This window comes from Ctenopharyngodon idella, chromosome 18 (assembly GCF_019924925.1).
Source record: "Ctenopharyngodon idella isolate HZGC_01 chromosome 18, HZGC01, whole genome shotgun sequence".
Classification (NCBI taxonomy): Eukaryota; Metazoa; Chordata; class Actinopteri; order Cypriniformes; family Xenocyprididae; genus Ctenopharyngodon; species Ctenopharyngodon idella.
Genome location: NC_067237.1, coordinates 8,763,312 through 8,780,414, shown reverse-complemented (window position 1 = coordinate 8,780,414; position 17,103 = coordinate 8,763,312). Strand labels below are relative to the sequence as shown.

Here is a 17,103-nt window from a genome sequence, read left to right as displayed (position 1 = left end):
ATGTTTATTTCTTTTAATTTTGATGATTATAACTGGCAACTAAGGAAAATCCCAAATTCAGTATCTCAGAAAATTAGAATATTGTGAAAAGGTTCAATATTGAAGACACCTGGTGCCACACTCTAAACACCTGCAAAGGCCTTTAAATGGTCTCTCAGTCTAGTTCTGTAGGCTACACAATCATGGGGAAGACTGCTGACTTGACAGTTGTCCAAAAGACGACCAATGACACCTTGCACAAGGAGGGCAAGACACAAAAGGTCATTGCAAAAGAGGCTGGCTGTTCACAGAGCTCTGTGTCCAAGCACATTAATAGAGAGGCGAAGGGAAGGAAAAGATGTGGTGGAAAAGATGTGGTAGAAAAAAGTGTACAAGCAATAGGGATAACCGCACCCTGGAGAGGATTGTGAAACAAAACCCATTAAAAAATGTGGGGGAGATTCACAAAGAGTGGACTGCAGCTGGAGTCAGTGCTTCAAGAACCACTACGCACAGACGTATGCAAGACATGGGTTTCAGCTGTCGCATTCCTTGTGTCAAGCCACTCTTGAACAACAGACAGCATCAGAAGCGTCTCGCCTGGGCTAAACACAAAAAGGACTGGACTGTTGCTGAGTGGTCCAAAGTCATGTTCTCTGATGAAAGTAAATTTTGCATTTCCTCAGGGTCCCAGAGTCTGGAGGAAGAGAGGAGAGGCACACAATCCATATTGCTTGAGGTCCAGTGTAAAGTTTCCACAGGCAGTGATGGTTTGGGGTGCCATGTCATCTGCTGGTGTTGGTTCACTGTGTTTTCTGAGGTCTAAGGTCAACGCAGCTGTATACCAGGAAGTTTTAGAGCACTTCATGCTTCCTGCTGCTGACCAACTTTATGGAGATGCAGATTTAATTTTCCAACAGGACTTGGCACCTGCACACAGTGCCAAAGCTACCAGTACCTGGTTTAAGGACCATGGTATCCCTGTTCTTAATTGGCCAGCAAACTCGCCTGACCTTAACCCCATAGAAAATCTATAGGGTATTGTGAAGAGGAAGATGCGATATGCCAGACCCAACAATGCAGAAGAGCTGAAGGCCACTATCAGAGCAACCTGGGCTCTTATAACACCTGAGCAGTGCCACAGACTGATCGACTCCATGCCACGCCGCAGTGCTGCAGTAATTCAGGCAAAAGGAGCCCCAACTAAGTATTGAGTGCTGTACATGCTCATACTTTTCATGTTCATACTTTTCAGTTGGCCAAGATTTCTAAAAATCCTTTCTTTGTATTGGTCTTAAGTAATATTCTAATTTTCTGAGATACTGAATTTGGGATTTTCCTTAGTTGTCAGTTATAATCATCAAAATTAAAAGACATTTGAAATATATCAGTCTGTGTGTAATGAATGAATATAATATACAAGTTTCACTTTTTGAATGGAATTAGTGAAATAAATCAACTTTTTTATGATATTCTAATTATATGACCAGCACCTGTATGTGTGGAGAAAAGGGGAGTTTTTAACCCATTTTTCTATATTCTAGGAGCCAGTCTGCGTGGGAGTACTTTGCTCTTGGGTTATCTGGATCTTTCCTCTACTGCATGTGGCGTGAGGTTTCCCTGCACTGCATGGGTATTGATTTGAGAGAGTGGAGTTATTTGCATTATTCACTACACATTTTTAAATTTGTTGGTTGGTGCACGTCTGTGCACGTGTGGTGTGCTCTTGAGGTTGTGGGTCTTTGGCCCAGTGACTACTTCTCTCTTCTTCCCGCAGGCTTGGTTGATCTTGCATTCAAGAATTGTGGGTTCTTATTTTAATATTTGACTCATTTTTAAAAGTATACTTTTAAAAATGATTAAAAAAAATTAACATGAAAGCACAACTGCACAACTTTTACTGTAATGCTTTTTAAACAACATTAATATAGAAAAATAAATTTGTAGAACTATTTCTGAACATTAGATAGTTTGATCTGTGTACAAAATATTTATGTTCATGTTGCATGTATTCTTGTATGTAGCCTACAGTATATATTTTGTGTGCTATTAATCTGTTATGGTGTATTTGGAAAAGCACAACAAACTTTTTGTATTTTTAATTAAGTCATAAACATATTTCCAGTATGTTTTATATTATCACACTTTCCGATGTTCAACAAAACTTGATTAATGTGCTTTTCGTTCTCTTGAAAAGTTACACGCATGCGCAGTATCATCAGCTCATCGGTTCTCAAATCGGACATGTCCGAAAGAAGCAGTTCTCGGTTGTGTACTGATGATCCGAAAACCGTTGCAACCGATTCTTGACTCGAGAGCGAGAACGGTGACAGGCCGTGTATGTTCGTTTGTGTACGCCACGTATGCGCACTCATATCAGCTGCTCTGCTGCTCGTGCTCATCATCATCAGTTCTCTCTTCACAGCAGGTTAAGTCAGTGTACTGTTGGAGTAACTGAATAACTCCGGGATGTTGATTTATTTCGAGTCAAAGGGAGTGTCAGGCACGTCAAAAAGTGAGTAACTTTAGTTCGAATGATTCAGTCCGATTTGGTGAACTGGTTCGACCGGTTCACTAAAAAGAACCGGTTCAAAAGAACGATTCGTTCGCGAACCGGACATCACTACAGGTCACAGGACTGCAAGAAATCAACAATGTCACCAAAGAAGTGTGTTTTTGGTTGTGAGGGAAAGATAACCTTGCTTCCCAAAGAACCCAGTGTTCAGTGGAGCTGAGAGATTTGTTCTCACGCATTACATTGATGCGCTCTCGATATTTGTTATTAAAATAACCATAGAAACTAATAGTTGCAATCACTTTAAAATGATGTTAAAATGTTAAAATGAATGGAGAATATCTCGTGTTTTTCCGTGGCCGCTCGAGCCCTCAGGATCGGCGCTTATGGTTTCATAAACAAGGCTCAGTTCTACACTGGATTTACAGATCGTTTGAAACTGAAAGATGGAGCGGTCACAGCGATAATGATCCCGGTCATGAGTCGGAACAGCAGGTGGTGAGTAAAACTGCATCAGTTTTGTTGGCAATAGGCCTAAGTGCATATAATGTAAACAACACGAACATAGTGAATTAATAAATTCATCATTCATACGCTATATTCATTATAGTGATTCAAAAGTTATCCATGGATAATGCGATGGTGTATTGTGTGTTTAAATAGAGTTGATTAGATGACCATTGATAGATTGTAGACAATCTCTACACAAAAGCTGTGCATACTCGTGTCTCTAGCTCCGCTCACAGGACACGCCCCCAGGCGCTCGGCTGTTTTCGGAAATACTCGGTACAGTGTATGTATCTTTTATAAATATGATTAAACTTAGACTTTTTGGAGATATGAAGGATGCACTACTACTCTATAGGTACTCAAGATTAACATAAGATTGGCAGAAACTGTGTGTGATACCCCCCTTTAATTATTTCTGTGGGTATAAAAGCCCCGGTGGCGTAGTCGGAATCAAGTGTGATCACTGACTATCGCTCCGTTACAATAAGTTAAATACACACCTTTGGATGGAAACATAGCTAGTGTTTTTGTAACCAGGGTTTGAAATTAACATGCATCAGCCCGCCAAATGTGGGTGAAAATCAACCGTGGCAGGTAACGCATATAAGCTCACTAGCCAATTTGGCGGGTTATGATATTATAAATGATGTCCTCCAAACAGCAGCCTCCAATATTAAACAAGAAGTGCCATATCTTTAAAATTCAAATACATTATTTTTTTTTTTATAGGTGCGATAACATTAGCGATACATCAGCAAATTTCACAGGCAAAACAGGTCCACTGTCAATAGTGTAGCGATGTATACATCCCAGATAGCAACTTTGTGTCGGACCAGATCCGGCCCACATCTGGCACATGCGGAATGATGATCTGGGCCACATGTGGCGGGAATGATGGCACTTGGGCAGACTGCTCCTGTTTGCCAGATCTGGGTCACAAGCAGGCCATAGAAATGCCACATGTCAGCCAAGAGCAAAGAAATAAACCAGAACTGGACCTTATCTGATCTACAAAATATTTATATATTATTTATAGAGTCATCTCAGCATTAACAAGCCTGTTATCAAACAGAATCACTGAAGGAAAGAAGAAAACAGAAAAAAAGAGACAAGCAGAAACACAAGAACTACAACTGACTTCAGCCACAGCCTTAGATGAAATCAACTGCAGATAAAAGACATTAAACCTCTGAAGATCTGATTAAACAAATCCACAAACAGCATTACCAGCTTCACTTATTACTAACTAGACTGACTTTATTTCTGTCATTCATCTACAGCAGTTCTTATTGAGAATAAACAGAAGTTTAACTCTCATGTTTGTTTCATTTGAGGTTACCATGATGGTGATTGGTGTTTCCATTAGTTGGCCTCTTAACTTTTTTCATATATATATATATATTTATATTTGTCTTCTTTGGCTGCTGTGATAGTGTTTGTCAAACACATTTGCAGTAGCAATAAAAATTGAAATGAGATCAGAGGGATGTTTCATAAAAGACGCTAAGAAAAGCGAGGATTAAACTCCAAAACCTTACTTGAATGAACCTAACAAATGAGTTGGGGCTAAACAGTAAACTTGAAGTGTGCTAATGGCATCATTATAGTGTGCTTCAAATAGGCTACAATAAAGTAATATTTATAAATAAAGTCACAGCTTTAGAACATGCCTTTTACAGACAGCCCCAGTATACCAGTAACTTTCTTATCAGTGAGACAATGGGAACAGATTTATATGTATATTGAATGCAGGAACCAGTACGGGCTGGAATCGAACCCGGGTCACGCAGGCCGCTGTCACACAAGAGCACTTGGCTTACCTGTTGCTCCACCACGCAGATATAAATTACGCAAAACTGGGGTTACTTTTTGTTCTCTCTATACTGTTACAAGTACAGCTATAAGCGAACAGACATTATTAATGATAGCACAAACTACATGGATTAAAAGACTGTGAATCGCCGAGAAAATTACTAATATAGACACAGCAAGTGGTGCGTGAAAATAAAAGTGAAACGGCCTGTAGCTATACAACGTGAACATGCATTAAACTTTAAGCTGTTGAAGAAATAAAACCAGCAGAAGCAAAATTAAATATCAAGAATGTTTTGCTTCCCTTTTACTTGACATGATCTGTCATTAAGGCAACATGAAGCAATTGCTTAAACCGGCACAACATTAGTTTTATTCTTGTGCACGCACTAGTTCTGTTCCGTTCATTGGTGGAAAAATGTGAATGTGCAGAATTGCTTGTGTTTCAGTGGGTGCAGATGAAATATAATCAACCGTAACATTTCTCTGCCGATTTTCTCTGCGCACTTTAACTCTCAATGCACCACAACTGCTCCTGACTTAAAACGCAATGAAATGATTTTGCGGTCTTGCATTATGCTGCGGATTTATATGTGACGCGTTAATTAAAATGATACTTTTCATGCAGTTAACGTTTCTGAATGTATTTGATATTTTAAATTTCTGTGTAATTTTTTTTTGGTCAGGATCCTCGTCACACCACAGCTGCTACGCCTGAGCTTCGTCACGCTACGGCTACCATGCCAGAGCCTCTCCATGCCAGAGCCTCTCCATGCCACGCCAGACCCCCCTCATATCATGTCTGCCCAATTTTCCCCTAAATATTTTTTTGGGGGGGACTATGGGTACCAAGCTCCAGCGGATGCGGAGCTTGGCCCACCACTACTCCATGGTCTAGGCCCACCATTGCTCCATGATCCAGGTCCTCCACTGCACCACGGCCCAGGTCCTCCAGTGCACCGGGACCCCATGCTCCACGGTCCTAGTCGGCCCACGCTCCACGGCCCGGGTCCGCCCACGCTCCACGGCCCAGGCCCGCCATTGTCATGTCCTGTCCCCCGACACGGGCCTGGCCCACCATCCCTCCCTCAAGACCGTCTCCATTCCACCACCCTCCTGGACTGTAATATTTTGGTTTATGTTGGGCGTCAGAAGCCGCCCTTAGATGGGGGGATTCTGTAATGTCTAGTTTTGGGTTTTGTTCATGTTCTTGTTTTCATGTTACTTTGTCGTGTATTGTTTATGTAACCCTGCTGTCGGTGAGTCTTATAGTCAAGTCTGTTCAAGTCTGTTCAAGTTCAAGTCTGTTCAAGTTCATGTCAACTGGTTGCTTTGTTCACTTTGGATAATTCAATAAACTGCACTTGGGTTCATCATCTCGCCTTCAGTCTGGACTAATCGTTACAATTTGTCATAATTACAAATATTTACTTATGTAACTACTTTCTATATGTATGTACAGGTGCATCTCAATAAATTAGAATATCATGAAAAAGTTATTTTTTTCTGTAATTTAATTCAAAAAGAAAAAACTTAAATATTTTCTAGATTTATTAGACAGAGTAAAATATTTCCAGACTTTTTTGTTTTCATTTTGATGATTACAGCTTGCTGCTCATCAAAATAAAAAAATCAGTATCTCAAATTATTAGAATATTTAATTTCAAGTTCTATTAAATTACCATTCTCAGGGTATAAATACTGGGTTTAGGTCAGTAATCCCAACAGCAGTCATGGGGAAGTCTGCTGACTTGACAGTTGTCCAGAAGACGATCATCAAGACCCTCTACAATAAGGGTAAGCCACAGAGGGTCATTGCTGAAAGAGCTGGCTGTTCGCAGAGTGCTGTGCCAAAGCATATTCATGGAAAGTTGACTGGAAGGAAAAAGCATGGTAGGAAAAGGTGTACAAGTGAAAGGAATGACCGCAGGCTTGAGAAGATTGTCAGGTGAAGCTGATTTAAGAACTTAGGAGAGCTTCAAAAGGAGTGGACTGAAGCTGGAATCAGTGCATCAAGAGCCACCGCACACAGACGTCTTCAGGAAATGGGCTACAACTGTCACATTCCACGTACCAAGCCACTTCTGAACCAAAGAAAAAGTCAGAAGCGTCTTACCTGGACTAAGGAGAAAAAGAACTGGACTGTTGCTCAGTGGTCCAAAGTCCTCTTTTCAAATGAAAGTAAATTTTGCATTTCATTTGGAAATCAAGGTCCCAGAGTCTGGAGGAAGAGTGGAGAGGCACAGAAACCATGTTGCTTGAAGTCCAGTGTGAAGTTTCCACAGTCAGTGATGATTTGGGCTGCCATGTCATCTGCTGGTGTTGGTCCACTCTGTTTTCTGAAGTCCACAGTCAACGCAGCCATCTACCAGGAAATTTTAGAGCACTTTATGCTTCCTTCTGCTGACAAGCTTTATGGAGATGCTGATTTCATTTTCCAGCAGGATTTGGCACCTGCCCACACTGCCAAAGGTACCAAAAGCTGGTTCAATGACCATGGTGTTACTGTGCTTGATTGGCCAGCAAACTCGCCTGACCTAAACCCCATAGAGAATCTATGGGGTATTGCCAAGAGGAAGATGAGAGACACCAGACCCAACAATGCAGATGACCTGAAGGCCGCTATCAAAGCAACCTGGGCTTCCATTACACCTGAGCAGTGCCACAGGCTGATTGCCTCCATGCCACACCACATTGATGCAGTAATTCATGCAAAAGGAGGCCCAACCAAGTATTGAGTGCATAGGTATGAACATACTTTTCAGAAGCCTGACATTTCTGTTTAAAATATCCTTTTTTTAATTGATCTTATGAAGTATTCTAATTTATTGAGATGAATTGGTGGGTTTTTGTTAAAAGAACCAAAGACTTAAAGTACTTCAGTCTGTGCGCACTGAATTTATTTAATACACGAGTTCCACAATTTGAGTTGAATTACTGAAATAAATTAACTTTTCCTCGACATTCTAATTTATTGAGATGCACCTGTATATCTGTTTGCAACCATGCAAACAGGTCAACAAAGGATTCCACAAAAATAAATTACTGAATACTTAAAAATGTAACAAATTAAATCATTTTATTCGCAAATTTCTCATGGTTACGTCTGAGCTGTAGGCAAAAGTTGGGTTTGGAAATTCTGCCCTTACAGCCAGTTAGCAGAAACAAACTGGATGTTTCAGTTCATACCTCATGTTTTCTTTGGTTTGCACAAAAAGAAAGTCTCATCTAAAAAATTATATAGCATCATCTAAAAATAATTTGATTATTTTTGGATTTAAAATGATGGTGAGACTTGTTTCTTTAGCTACAATGAGTTTCTAGACTCCAAAGTTTCCGTAACACAGATTCCCAATAGTGTGCATTCCAGTGAGTTCGGTTGTTTAGCAAAAGTACAGAAATCGGTTGATTGTTGGTGAGTGTGATGGCATTGGCTTTATGGTGTGTTTGAAACATAGATCAGTCATTGTGGTCTATATGTGTCAACTTCTGGTTCAACCAATGGTAGGACGTTTGGGCAGGCCAATGGGGGTCAAGGTTTAGCTTCAGCAGTTACAGTGTTTTCAAGTCATGTCAGAAAGAATGTATTTATGAGTTAAAATGCACATGAACATCAGCACAACTCATAATTATGAGTTTAGGTAACTGGATTTTCTTAAGACTTTCCGTGTTAAGTACGTGATGGTGAGAAAACATGTTAGAGGCAATGGATGCAGAGTCTGCCCTAGTGAAAAAACCTACCAAAATATATTTAAAATAGGCCTACATTCATTTCACACTAACTAAAAAAACCATTAATTTACAGTAGTCAACATTTGATGTGGATCAAAAAAGTTCATCAACGTTGCCCTAAGAACTAATTTATCCTTAGAAGAAGGTTTTAGGACAACTTTAATGAAAGGTTTTAATCCACTTCAAATGTTGACTATTTAAAGACATACTGACATAAATATTTTAATTAAACTTTATTGCACAATGCATATTTCTAAATATAAAGCCTAAAATGTTTTTATGATCACTATTAGTAAGGATAGTATGATCACTGTATAATTTGAATGCAAGAAAAATATACTTGTAATAGTTCCACTTTAGCACAATCAAATATACTTAAGTATATCTTTAGTTGGACCTCAACACAAAAATACTTGTTCCAGTTTAGCAGACTTTAAGTATACCAATTTAGTATACTAAAAGCACAATTGCAGGGTATTTATATTAAGTACATAAAAATGTAAATGCAATTGTAGTATACTTAGCATAAAATAAATGTATTTCAAATACATTTTAGTATATTTATTTTTCACTAGGGTAGTGTACAATAAAACAATAAAAACACTAAAAAGTCTTCACAGTCTTAAGTTTTGTGTCACTCAAAAAGTAAAACAGCATTTTGGTTATCTGTTTTTATGTAAGCTTTATACTGTCATAAGTCAACGCTTCCTTCCAATGCATTTTTTTATGCCTATGGAAAACTGAATGAGAACTGTTGTCTCACATGCTCATTGTTACTTCCGAATCATTTGTTGTGATCTTATTGGTTGTTCTGTAGGTGTGTTAAAACAATCGCTTAAAAGCATGAATGCTGGTGTTTAAAGCTGTGAACAGTCCTTCTCTCCTCCACTGCAATGAAGACTGTTGTGTTCACTTTGCTGGTTGTGGTTGTGGGTATGTAGAGGTCATTATTTATGACAATTTTTAGTTTATGTCTACACTTTTCATTTAACACATGTATTATAAATAGTCTTTAACATTAATAAAAGAACAATTCATTTTTAATGAAGTTTGCAGCGCAGGTGATAAAATCATTGGAGGCTATGAATGTCCATCCCACTCTCAGCCCTGGCAAGTGTACCTTACGGATGGGTGTAACAAATGTGGAGGATCTTTGATTCATGAAAGATGGGTTGTGTCTGCTGCTCATTGCGACTTCTTGTGAGTATATAAACTCCCTTTTTAAGTCTTAAAGTAATCAATTAGCAACATGTTGTTATTGTTTTCCATTTCTAAATCTGTACACTAAAAAATTGCAGAATTTTTACACAAAAGGCTGTCAAAAAAGTCACACATTCGTACTTTGATAAAGATGAGAGTTCATTAGTCTACCAACCACTGGCATCCAGCTCTAGTTTTTGAATATTTTAGTTCTGAAAAAAATTTACATTTGTGTACAGCATTTAAATATGACTCTTTTCTGGCTTCAAGAAATAATCAACACATTTTTATTTATTTACCATTAACCATACTAATGCAGAACTTTTATTATCTGTAATTTTCTTGGCATAACCAGTCTCAAAGGCTATGCATTTGAGACTATCTACAGACCTAATATGTAGGTAGCCAATATTCTGATAAACACTGCATTAGGGCTGAGTAAAATATGTGTTCATTGTCAAATAGATTTTTGCGTCTCATCGTTCACCTGGGAAAGCACAACAAGTATGTTAATGAAGCCACAGAGCAGCAGATCGGGGTGGAGAATGTGTTTCATTACCCAAAATATAACAATCAGTTTCAAAACAATGATATCATGCTGATCAAGCTGAGAAAGCCTGCCATCTTCAACATGTATGTAAAGCCAATCCCTCTGACAACCAGCTGCTCTTCTGCAGGGGAGCAGTGCTTGGTTTCTGGATGGGGCAAAACTGGAGGTGAGATGGCTGAGTAATGAAAATCTTCTTAAACTTTAATATAATATTGTCAGGCATAAAAACATGCATTCTGTAATTAGATACATAAAAGATGACAAGTTTTAGTGCTGTTCATATTGTTTTTCCAGATGGCGCTGCTTCTGTCCTGCAGTGTTTAAATTTGCCTGTACTCTCAAAGACGCAGTGTAAGGATGCATATGGTAGATTAATAACTGAAAACATGTTCTGCGCTGGATTCATGGAGGGAGGCAAAGACTCGTGTCAGGTATGTCACTTAGTCTCCCTCTTTATATGGATTTTATATTTTTATAAAAACACAAATTTGTCCTTTTCATTTTCCAATTTTCTTCTCAGGGGGATTCTGGTGGCCCTGTAGTGTGCAACGGAAAACTGAAAGGTGTTGTTTCCTTTGGCAATGGCTGTGCTCAGCCAGGCTTTCCTGGGGTTTATGCTGAGGTGTGTCGCTACATTGACTGGATCAAATACATCATAGCTAATAACTAACATCCTTTACAAATTCATTTTTTCTAATTATCTGCAATTAAATTCAGTTTGAAGCATGTATGTGTTTCTGTCTTTTATTTTTATATGTTCATTATGTTTTTAAGTGTTTTTTCATTCATGTTTGCTCCCCACCCCTTACACTGTGCTGCTATAGCAGCATGGCAAAATTAAGTACCCCATCATGTGGTTATGCATGTCACATGGAAAACTTTCAAAGCCTCAGAGTATCAACAACAAGGCCATCAGAAGATGTAATTTCTTACATACAGTAGCTAGCTGACTAAAATTATGATTGCAATGTTAGAATTTTATGGCTTAACAGACAGCCAATCGCATCTTTTGCCACAAATCCAAAAAGATGCGTTTTGAGACAAGATTTGGACATAGATAGGGTGGAAGCTGATCTGACCCAGCTAACAGAATTTCGTTATAAGAACGTTCTCTAAATATTCAGTGTTGGTTCTGGGAACGTAAAAAATGTCCAGTTTTCTTGGCGTTAAAGGAACATTTGTTCTTTCAACTTAATTTTGATCTAAAATTCAACATTCTAGGAACGTTGATTTGTAACATTCCAAGAACATAAAAATGTCCAGTTTCCTTAATGTTAGTAGAATGTTATTTAAAGGTTAGTATGATGTTCCTGAAACATTCTTTCAATCATTCAAACACCTGCTGTGAACAAGAACTGAAAGAAAGAGAAATAAGAACACAAACTACAACTTTCTTCAGCCACAGCCTTAGATGAACTGAAGATAAAAGACATTAAATCCCTGAAGATCTGATTAAACAACTCCACAAACAGCATTACCAGCTTCACTTATTACTAACCAGACTGACTTTATTTCTGTCAGACGTCTAAAGAAGCTCTTATGCTCTTATTGAGAATTAACAGAGGTTTAGATGTTGATGTCTTATTGAAAATGTTTCGTTTGAGGTCACCATCATGGAGATCAGCGTGTGCTTTAGTTGAGCTCTTGACTTTTGTTGAGTTGCTTCTTTATCAGCAATTGCAGGTGTTTTCAGAAAACATTTCTGCACTGATAAAGCAGAGCAGCATCTCTGTTTTAATGGCAGACAATTGACTGCATTAAAGTGGTTTAAAATACTTTTTTTCTATAATTGCTGATTTAAGAATGTTATTGAAAAATATAAAACTCAACCAATGTGAAAAAGAACATTTGTAACATCGTTGTTGCATTTCAGATGCTGAATGTTGATGTGAGTGTATAAATAACACTGTTATTGTTAACTTTCTATTTAAAACATTTTTTGTGTCATTTATACACTCACAGACATCAACATTCAGCATATGAAACACAACAATGGTGACCTGCTTCATTCAAACTTAATACTAAACACATTCATGGCTCCCAGCATGCATTGCGGCATAAATTATGCAGCTGATTTTTTTTTTAATTGTCACCATTGTTGAGGTTTGTATGATGAGTGCTGATGTCTAAGTGTGTCGTTTTTTTTTACTTTTAAAAGTTTTGGACAATATTACACAAATCATTTCAGTGTTTTTATCACATCATTTGGGTTTATTACTTTTCTCATACAACATTTCAATTCCACAAATAAGCAAAACTATATAAAAAAAAAAAAAATCAGTTATTTTACCAACTTTAATGCTGTCATTTGTCTGCTATTAAAATAAACATGGTGATCTACTTTATCAGTGCAGTGCAGTTTTCTATAAACACCTGCAATTGCTGATAAAGAAGCAACTCAACAAAAGTCAAGAGCTCAACTAAAGCACACGCTTATCTCCATGATGGTGACCTCAAACGAAACATTTTCAATAAGATATCAACATCTAAACCTCTGTTAATTCTCAATAAGAACTTCTGTAGATGTCTGACAGACAAATAAAGTCAGTCTGGTTAGTAATAAGTGAAGCTGGTAATGCTGTTTGTGGAGTTGTTTAATCAGATCTTCAGAGATTTAATGTCTTTTATCTTCAGTTCATCTAAGGCTGTGGCTGAAGAAAGTTGTACTTTGTGCTCTTATTTGTCTTTCTTTCAGTGCTTGTTCACAGCAGGTGTTTGAATGATTGAAATAATGTTTCAGGAACATCATACTAACCTTTAAATAACATTCTACTAACATTAAGCAAACTGAACATTTTCATGTTCTTGGAATGTTAAAAATCAACGTTCCTAGAATGTTGAATTTTAGATCAAAATTAAGTTGAAAGAACGTTTGAGGAACATCATACCTTATAAAAACGTTCCTCTAACATCAAGAAAACTGGATGTTTTTTACGTTCCCAGAACCAACACTGAATATTTAAAGAATGTTCTTATAACAAAATTCTGTTGGCTGGGGATCAGGTAAATTATTCCATAAGGTAGGGCCAGCCACTTCAAAAGCTCTATTACCTCTGGTCTTTAGGCAGGTTCTAGGGATTTGTAGGAGGAGCTTTTATGCATTGTTCTGTTTTTTGTTATAAGTCAAAAATGACAAGGAGGCAGCTTCACACAATACAAAGTCAATGAAGAGGGTTGGATCTAAGAATGAAAAAGACTATTGTGCTTTATTGCTTTGTGAAACAAGAACAACAAATTTCCAAATTGTCAATTTTTATTCAGAATAATTAATATGAATATTCAATTCAGAATTATAAATATTATTTAAATCTTAAATTATTATATTATTATTATTATTATTATTATTAATAATAACACCTAGATTATTTTCAGTTTGAATAGCCACAATATATTGTTACATTTTACTATTATTGCCACATTTCGCCTGCTACTGGGTCTCCCTAGGTCTTTTATTTTGAAGTATATTTTTGTTCTATTGTTTCCCAGTTCACATTTCCTTTGTTAATTTACTTTTTCCCTTTGTTCTAGATCCTGTATCTAATTTAGTTCTCATTATCCTGTGTATTTATAGCCTTCTCTTTCTCTTTTTATGTTGTCTGATCTTGACTTTGTGATTTTAAGCTGCTGTGTGTTTCTTTGTATATTGTTTTCACCTACGTTTATGGATATCTTCACCTTGTTCATTTGAATAAAACATGCAAATGGATCCATGCCTTAACCACTCTCCTTCCAGCACACATTACAATTATATTTTTGAGTACATAACCTGAACCCTAACTAACCTAAACACTTCTCAACAATATAAAACAGTAAAAAAAAAAAAAAAAAACAATATTTAATTTTTTTTTTAAAAAATGAGGCCAAAGGATTGCTTTATGTGAGGAACAGAACAAAATTTGCTGTAATGCTAAAATCTGGCATACATTCAAAACCTGTCACCTGAAGATGTGTTAAACAGCTCTGTTGTGAAATGCCATTGGCTTTGGTGTGTCTCAATTGCAACATGCTCAAATTCAGATTAATATTTTGAAAGAGATGTGACTGTTCAGAGAGAAGGAGGGTAGTTTTAGGTCAACTAACATACCTACAATATTATAAAAACAATATTATTTCCTATTTCTTCAGATACATGTGAAATAATTTCATAGAATTAAATGTTTAATAAATAATGCATCTTTCATTATAAGTAAACACAATATGGACACATTTACACAGCAAAATTAAGACAATTTGAGTAACCAACTTTATGGTTCCACTTTAGTGTCTTTAACTACTATGCACTAACATTTAAAGTACATTTGTACCTATGATTTTTTTTTTTTTTTTTTTTAATGTAAGTACATAGTAATTACAGACACCTAATATAAAGTATGACCAAGATCACTTTTGGTGTCTGTATAGTGACGTGCAGAGCTCTTGGACAAATGCAACTATTGGACGTCTTAGGAGTAAGAACAGGTTGACACTTTTACTGTATGGCAAGACTGATACAGTGTCTCTGTATTCTATATTGTTAAATCACAGAGTTTTAGGGTTGATCCATTGTACAGCCTAAACCCAGGATAGAAAGGCTGAGTGAATGTGGCCTGAACTCTGCAGATAAGGGTCATTGTGTCAGAGATGCCATAGAAGGACAGAGTTCCTGCACTGTGATCCACATACACTCCTATTCTAGAGCAGATGGAGGCTGCGGGGATGTCAGTCTCCATATCATTGTGCCTAAATGAGTATCTGGAGGGAGAGCAGAACAAACTCCAGGATTGATCATTATATCCAAACAAACACTTTGTATTTGTTCCCTTCCGGCTGATGTGCTGATATGACACTGATATACCCACATCACCATTCCACTCCACCTCCCAGTAACAACGTTCAGACACACTCTCTCCACACATCACCTGATAATAAACATCAAATCTGTGTGGATGATCAGGATACCGCTGGACTGTGTCAGTGTAAGTGGACACTCTGTTCCTCTCCAACAGATTAATCTATTTATTCACTGTGTTTGGATCAAGTGTGACCTGATGAGCATCTGTATGTCACTTCACCATTGGAGAGAAGAGAGCGAGAATGCGCAGCTGACGTTATTGCCTGTGACGCTGGTAACAAAACAGATCAGCTCAGAATCGGTATGAAGTGAGACTGATCGGCTGATCACCGATCCGGGCCGATCATGAGGAAAATCGGCCGATTCCGATCCCTGGCTGATTGATTTGTGCATCTCTAATTATTTGTAGAGTCATCTCAGCATTAACAAGCCTGTTATCAAGCAGAATCTCTGAAGGAAGAAAAAAAGAGATGAGCAGAAACACAAGAACTACAACTGACTTCAGCCACAGCATTAGAGGAAATATACTGAAGATAAAAGACATTAAACCTCTGAAGATCTGATTAAACAACTCCACAAACAGCATTAGCAGCTTCTCTTATTACTAACCAGACTGACTTTATTTCTGTCATTCATCTACAGAAGTTATTATTGACAATTAATAGGTTTAACTCTCATGTTTGTTTCATTTAAGGTTACCATGATGGTGATCGGTGTTTCCATTAGTTGGCCACTTAACTTTTTTTTTTTTTTTTAATATATTTGTTTTCTTTGGCTGCTGTGGTAGTGTTTTTGTCAAACATATAAGCAGTAGCAAAGAAAACTGAAGTGTGATGGAGTGATGATAGTTATTGATGATTTTGTTATCATCATGAAATAGCCTGCTTCACCGATGTCAATTGAATATAATAACTGTTACTGCAACATGCGATCCAGATGTATTGCAGAAATCAGTTAGAAGATTGAAGATGGGGGGGAAAAAAAAACACAAAAAGGCAAACTACAATGACAAACACAGATATCAGTAATCAGCATGAATGTCAACAATGGTGACAATAAACAAAATATTCAGACAATCAGATCAGCTGCATAATTTATCCATGCTCTGATGCATTCTGGAAGTTTTGTACTATGGTACCCAGCATGCATTGCGGCTACATGACACTTGTCACCATTGTTGAGATTCATGTGCTGATTCTTGATGTCTTTGTGTGTCATCTCAAAATAATTCAGGTCATTTCACGGTGATTATAAAATCATCAATAGCTAACGGCCAACACCTGATCTCATTTCAATTTTTGTTGCTACTGCAAATGTGTTTGACAAACACACTATCACAGTAGCCAAAGAAGACAATATAAATATAAATATATACATATGAAAAAAGTTAAGAGGCCAACTAATGGAAACACCAATCACCATCATGGTAACCTCAAATGAAACAAACATGAGAGTTAAACTTCTGTTTATTCTCAATAAGAACTGCTGTAGATAAATAACAGAAATAAAGTCAGTCTGGTTAGTAATAAGTGAAGCTGGTAATGCTGTTTGTGGAATGTTTTAATCAGATCTTCAGAGGTTTAATGTTTCATCTGCAGTTGATTTCATCTAAGGCTGTGGCTGAAGTCAGTTGTAGTTCTTGTGTTTCTGCTTGTCTCGTTTTTCTGTTTTCTTCTTTCCTTCAGTGATTCTGCTTGATATCAGGCTTGTTAATGCTGTGACGACTCTATAAATAATAAATAAGATTTAGTGGATCAGATAAGGTCCAGTTCTGGTTTATTTCTTTGCTCTTGGCTGACATGTGGCATTTCTATGGCCTGCTTGTGGCCCAGATCTGGCAAACAGGAGCAGTCTGCCCAAGTGCCATCATTCCCGCCACATGTGGCCCAGATCATCATTCCGCATGTGCCAGATGTGGGCCAAATTTGGGCCTACACAATGTTGCTAATTGGGTTTTGCACTCTTATGCACTTT

General features: G+C 37.4%; 3 protein-coding genes across 3 annotated transcripts in view; 2 read left to right on the top strand and 1 right to left on the bottom strand.

Moving 5' to 3' along the window:
• Positions 1-17,103, top strand: part of gnb5b (guanine nucleotide binding protein (G protein), beta 5b) — a 349,428-nt gene that overhangs the window by 177,130 nt on the left and 155,195 nt on the right. The gene's annotated exons all lie outside the window — the stretch shown is intronic.
• Positions 1-17,103, bottom strand: part of LOC127499882 (E3 ubiquitin/ISG15 ligase TRIM25-like) — a 223,337-nt gene that overhangs the window by 117,223 nt on the left and 89,011 nt on the right. The window lies entirely within an intron of this gene.
• Positions 9,308-11,055, top strand: LOC127499885 (trypsin-2-like). The gene is made up of 5 exons (XM_051870573.1): positions 9,308-9,481; positions 9,598-9,748; positions 10,214-10,464; positions 10,593-10,729; positions 10,819-11,055. Exons 1-5 carry the CDS (start codon positions 9,442-9,444, stop codon positions 10,966-10,968), a joined length of 729 nt encoding a protein of 242 aa, XP_051726533.1. The 5' UTR covers positions 9,308-9,441; the 3' UTR covers positions 10,969-11,055.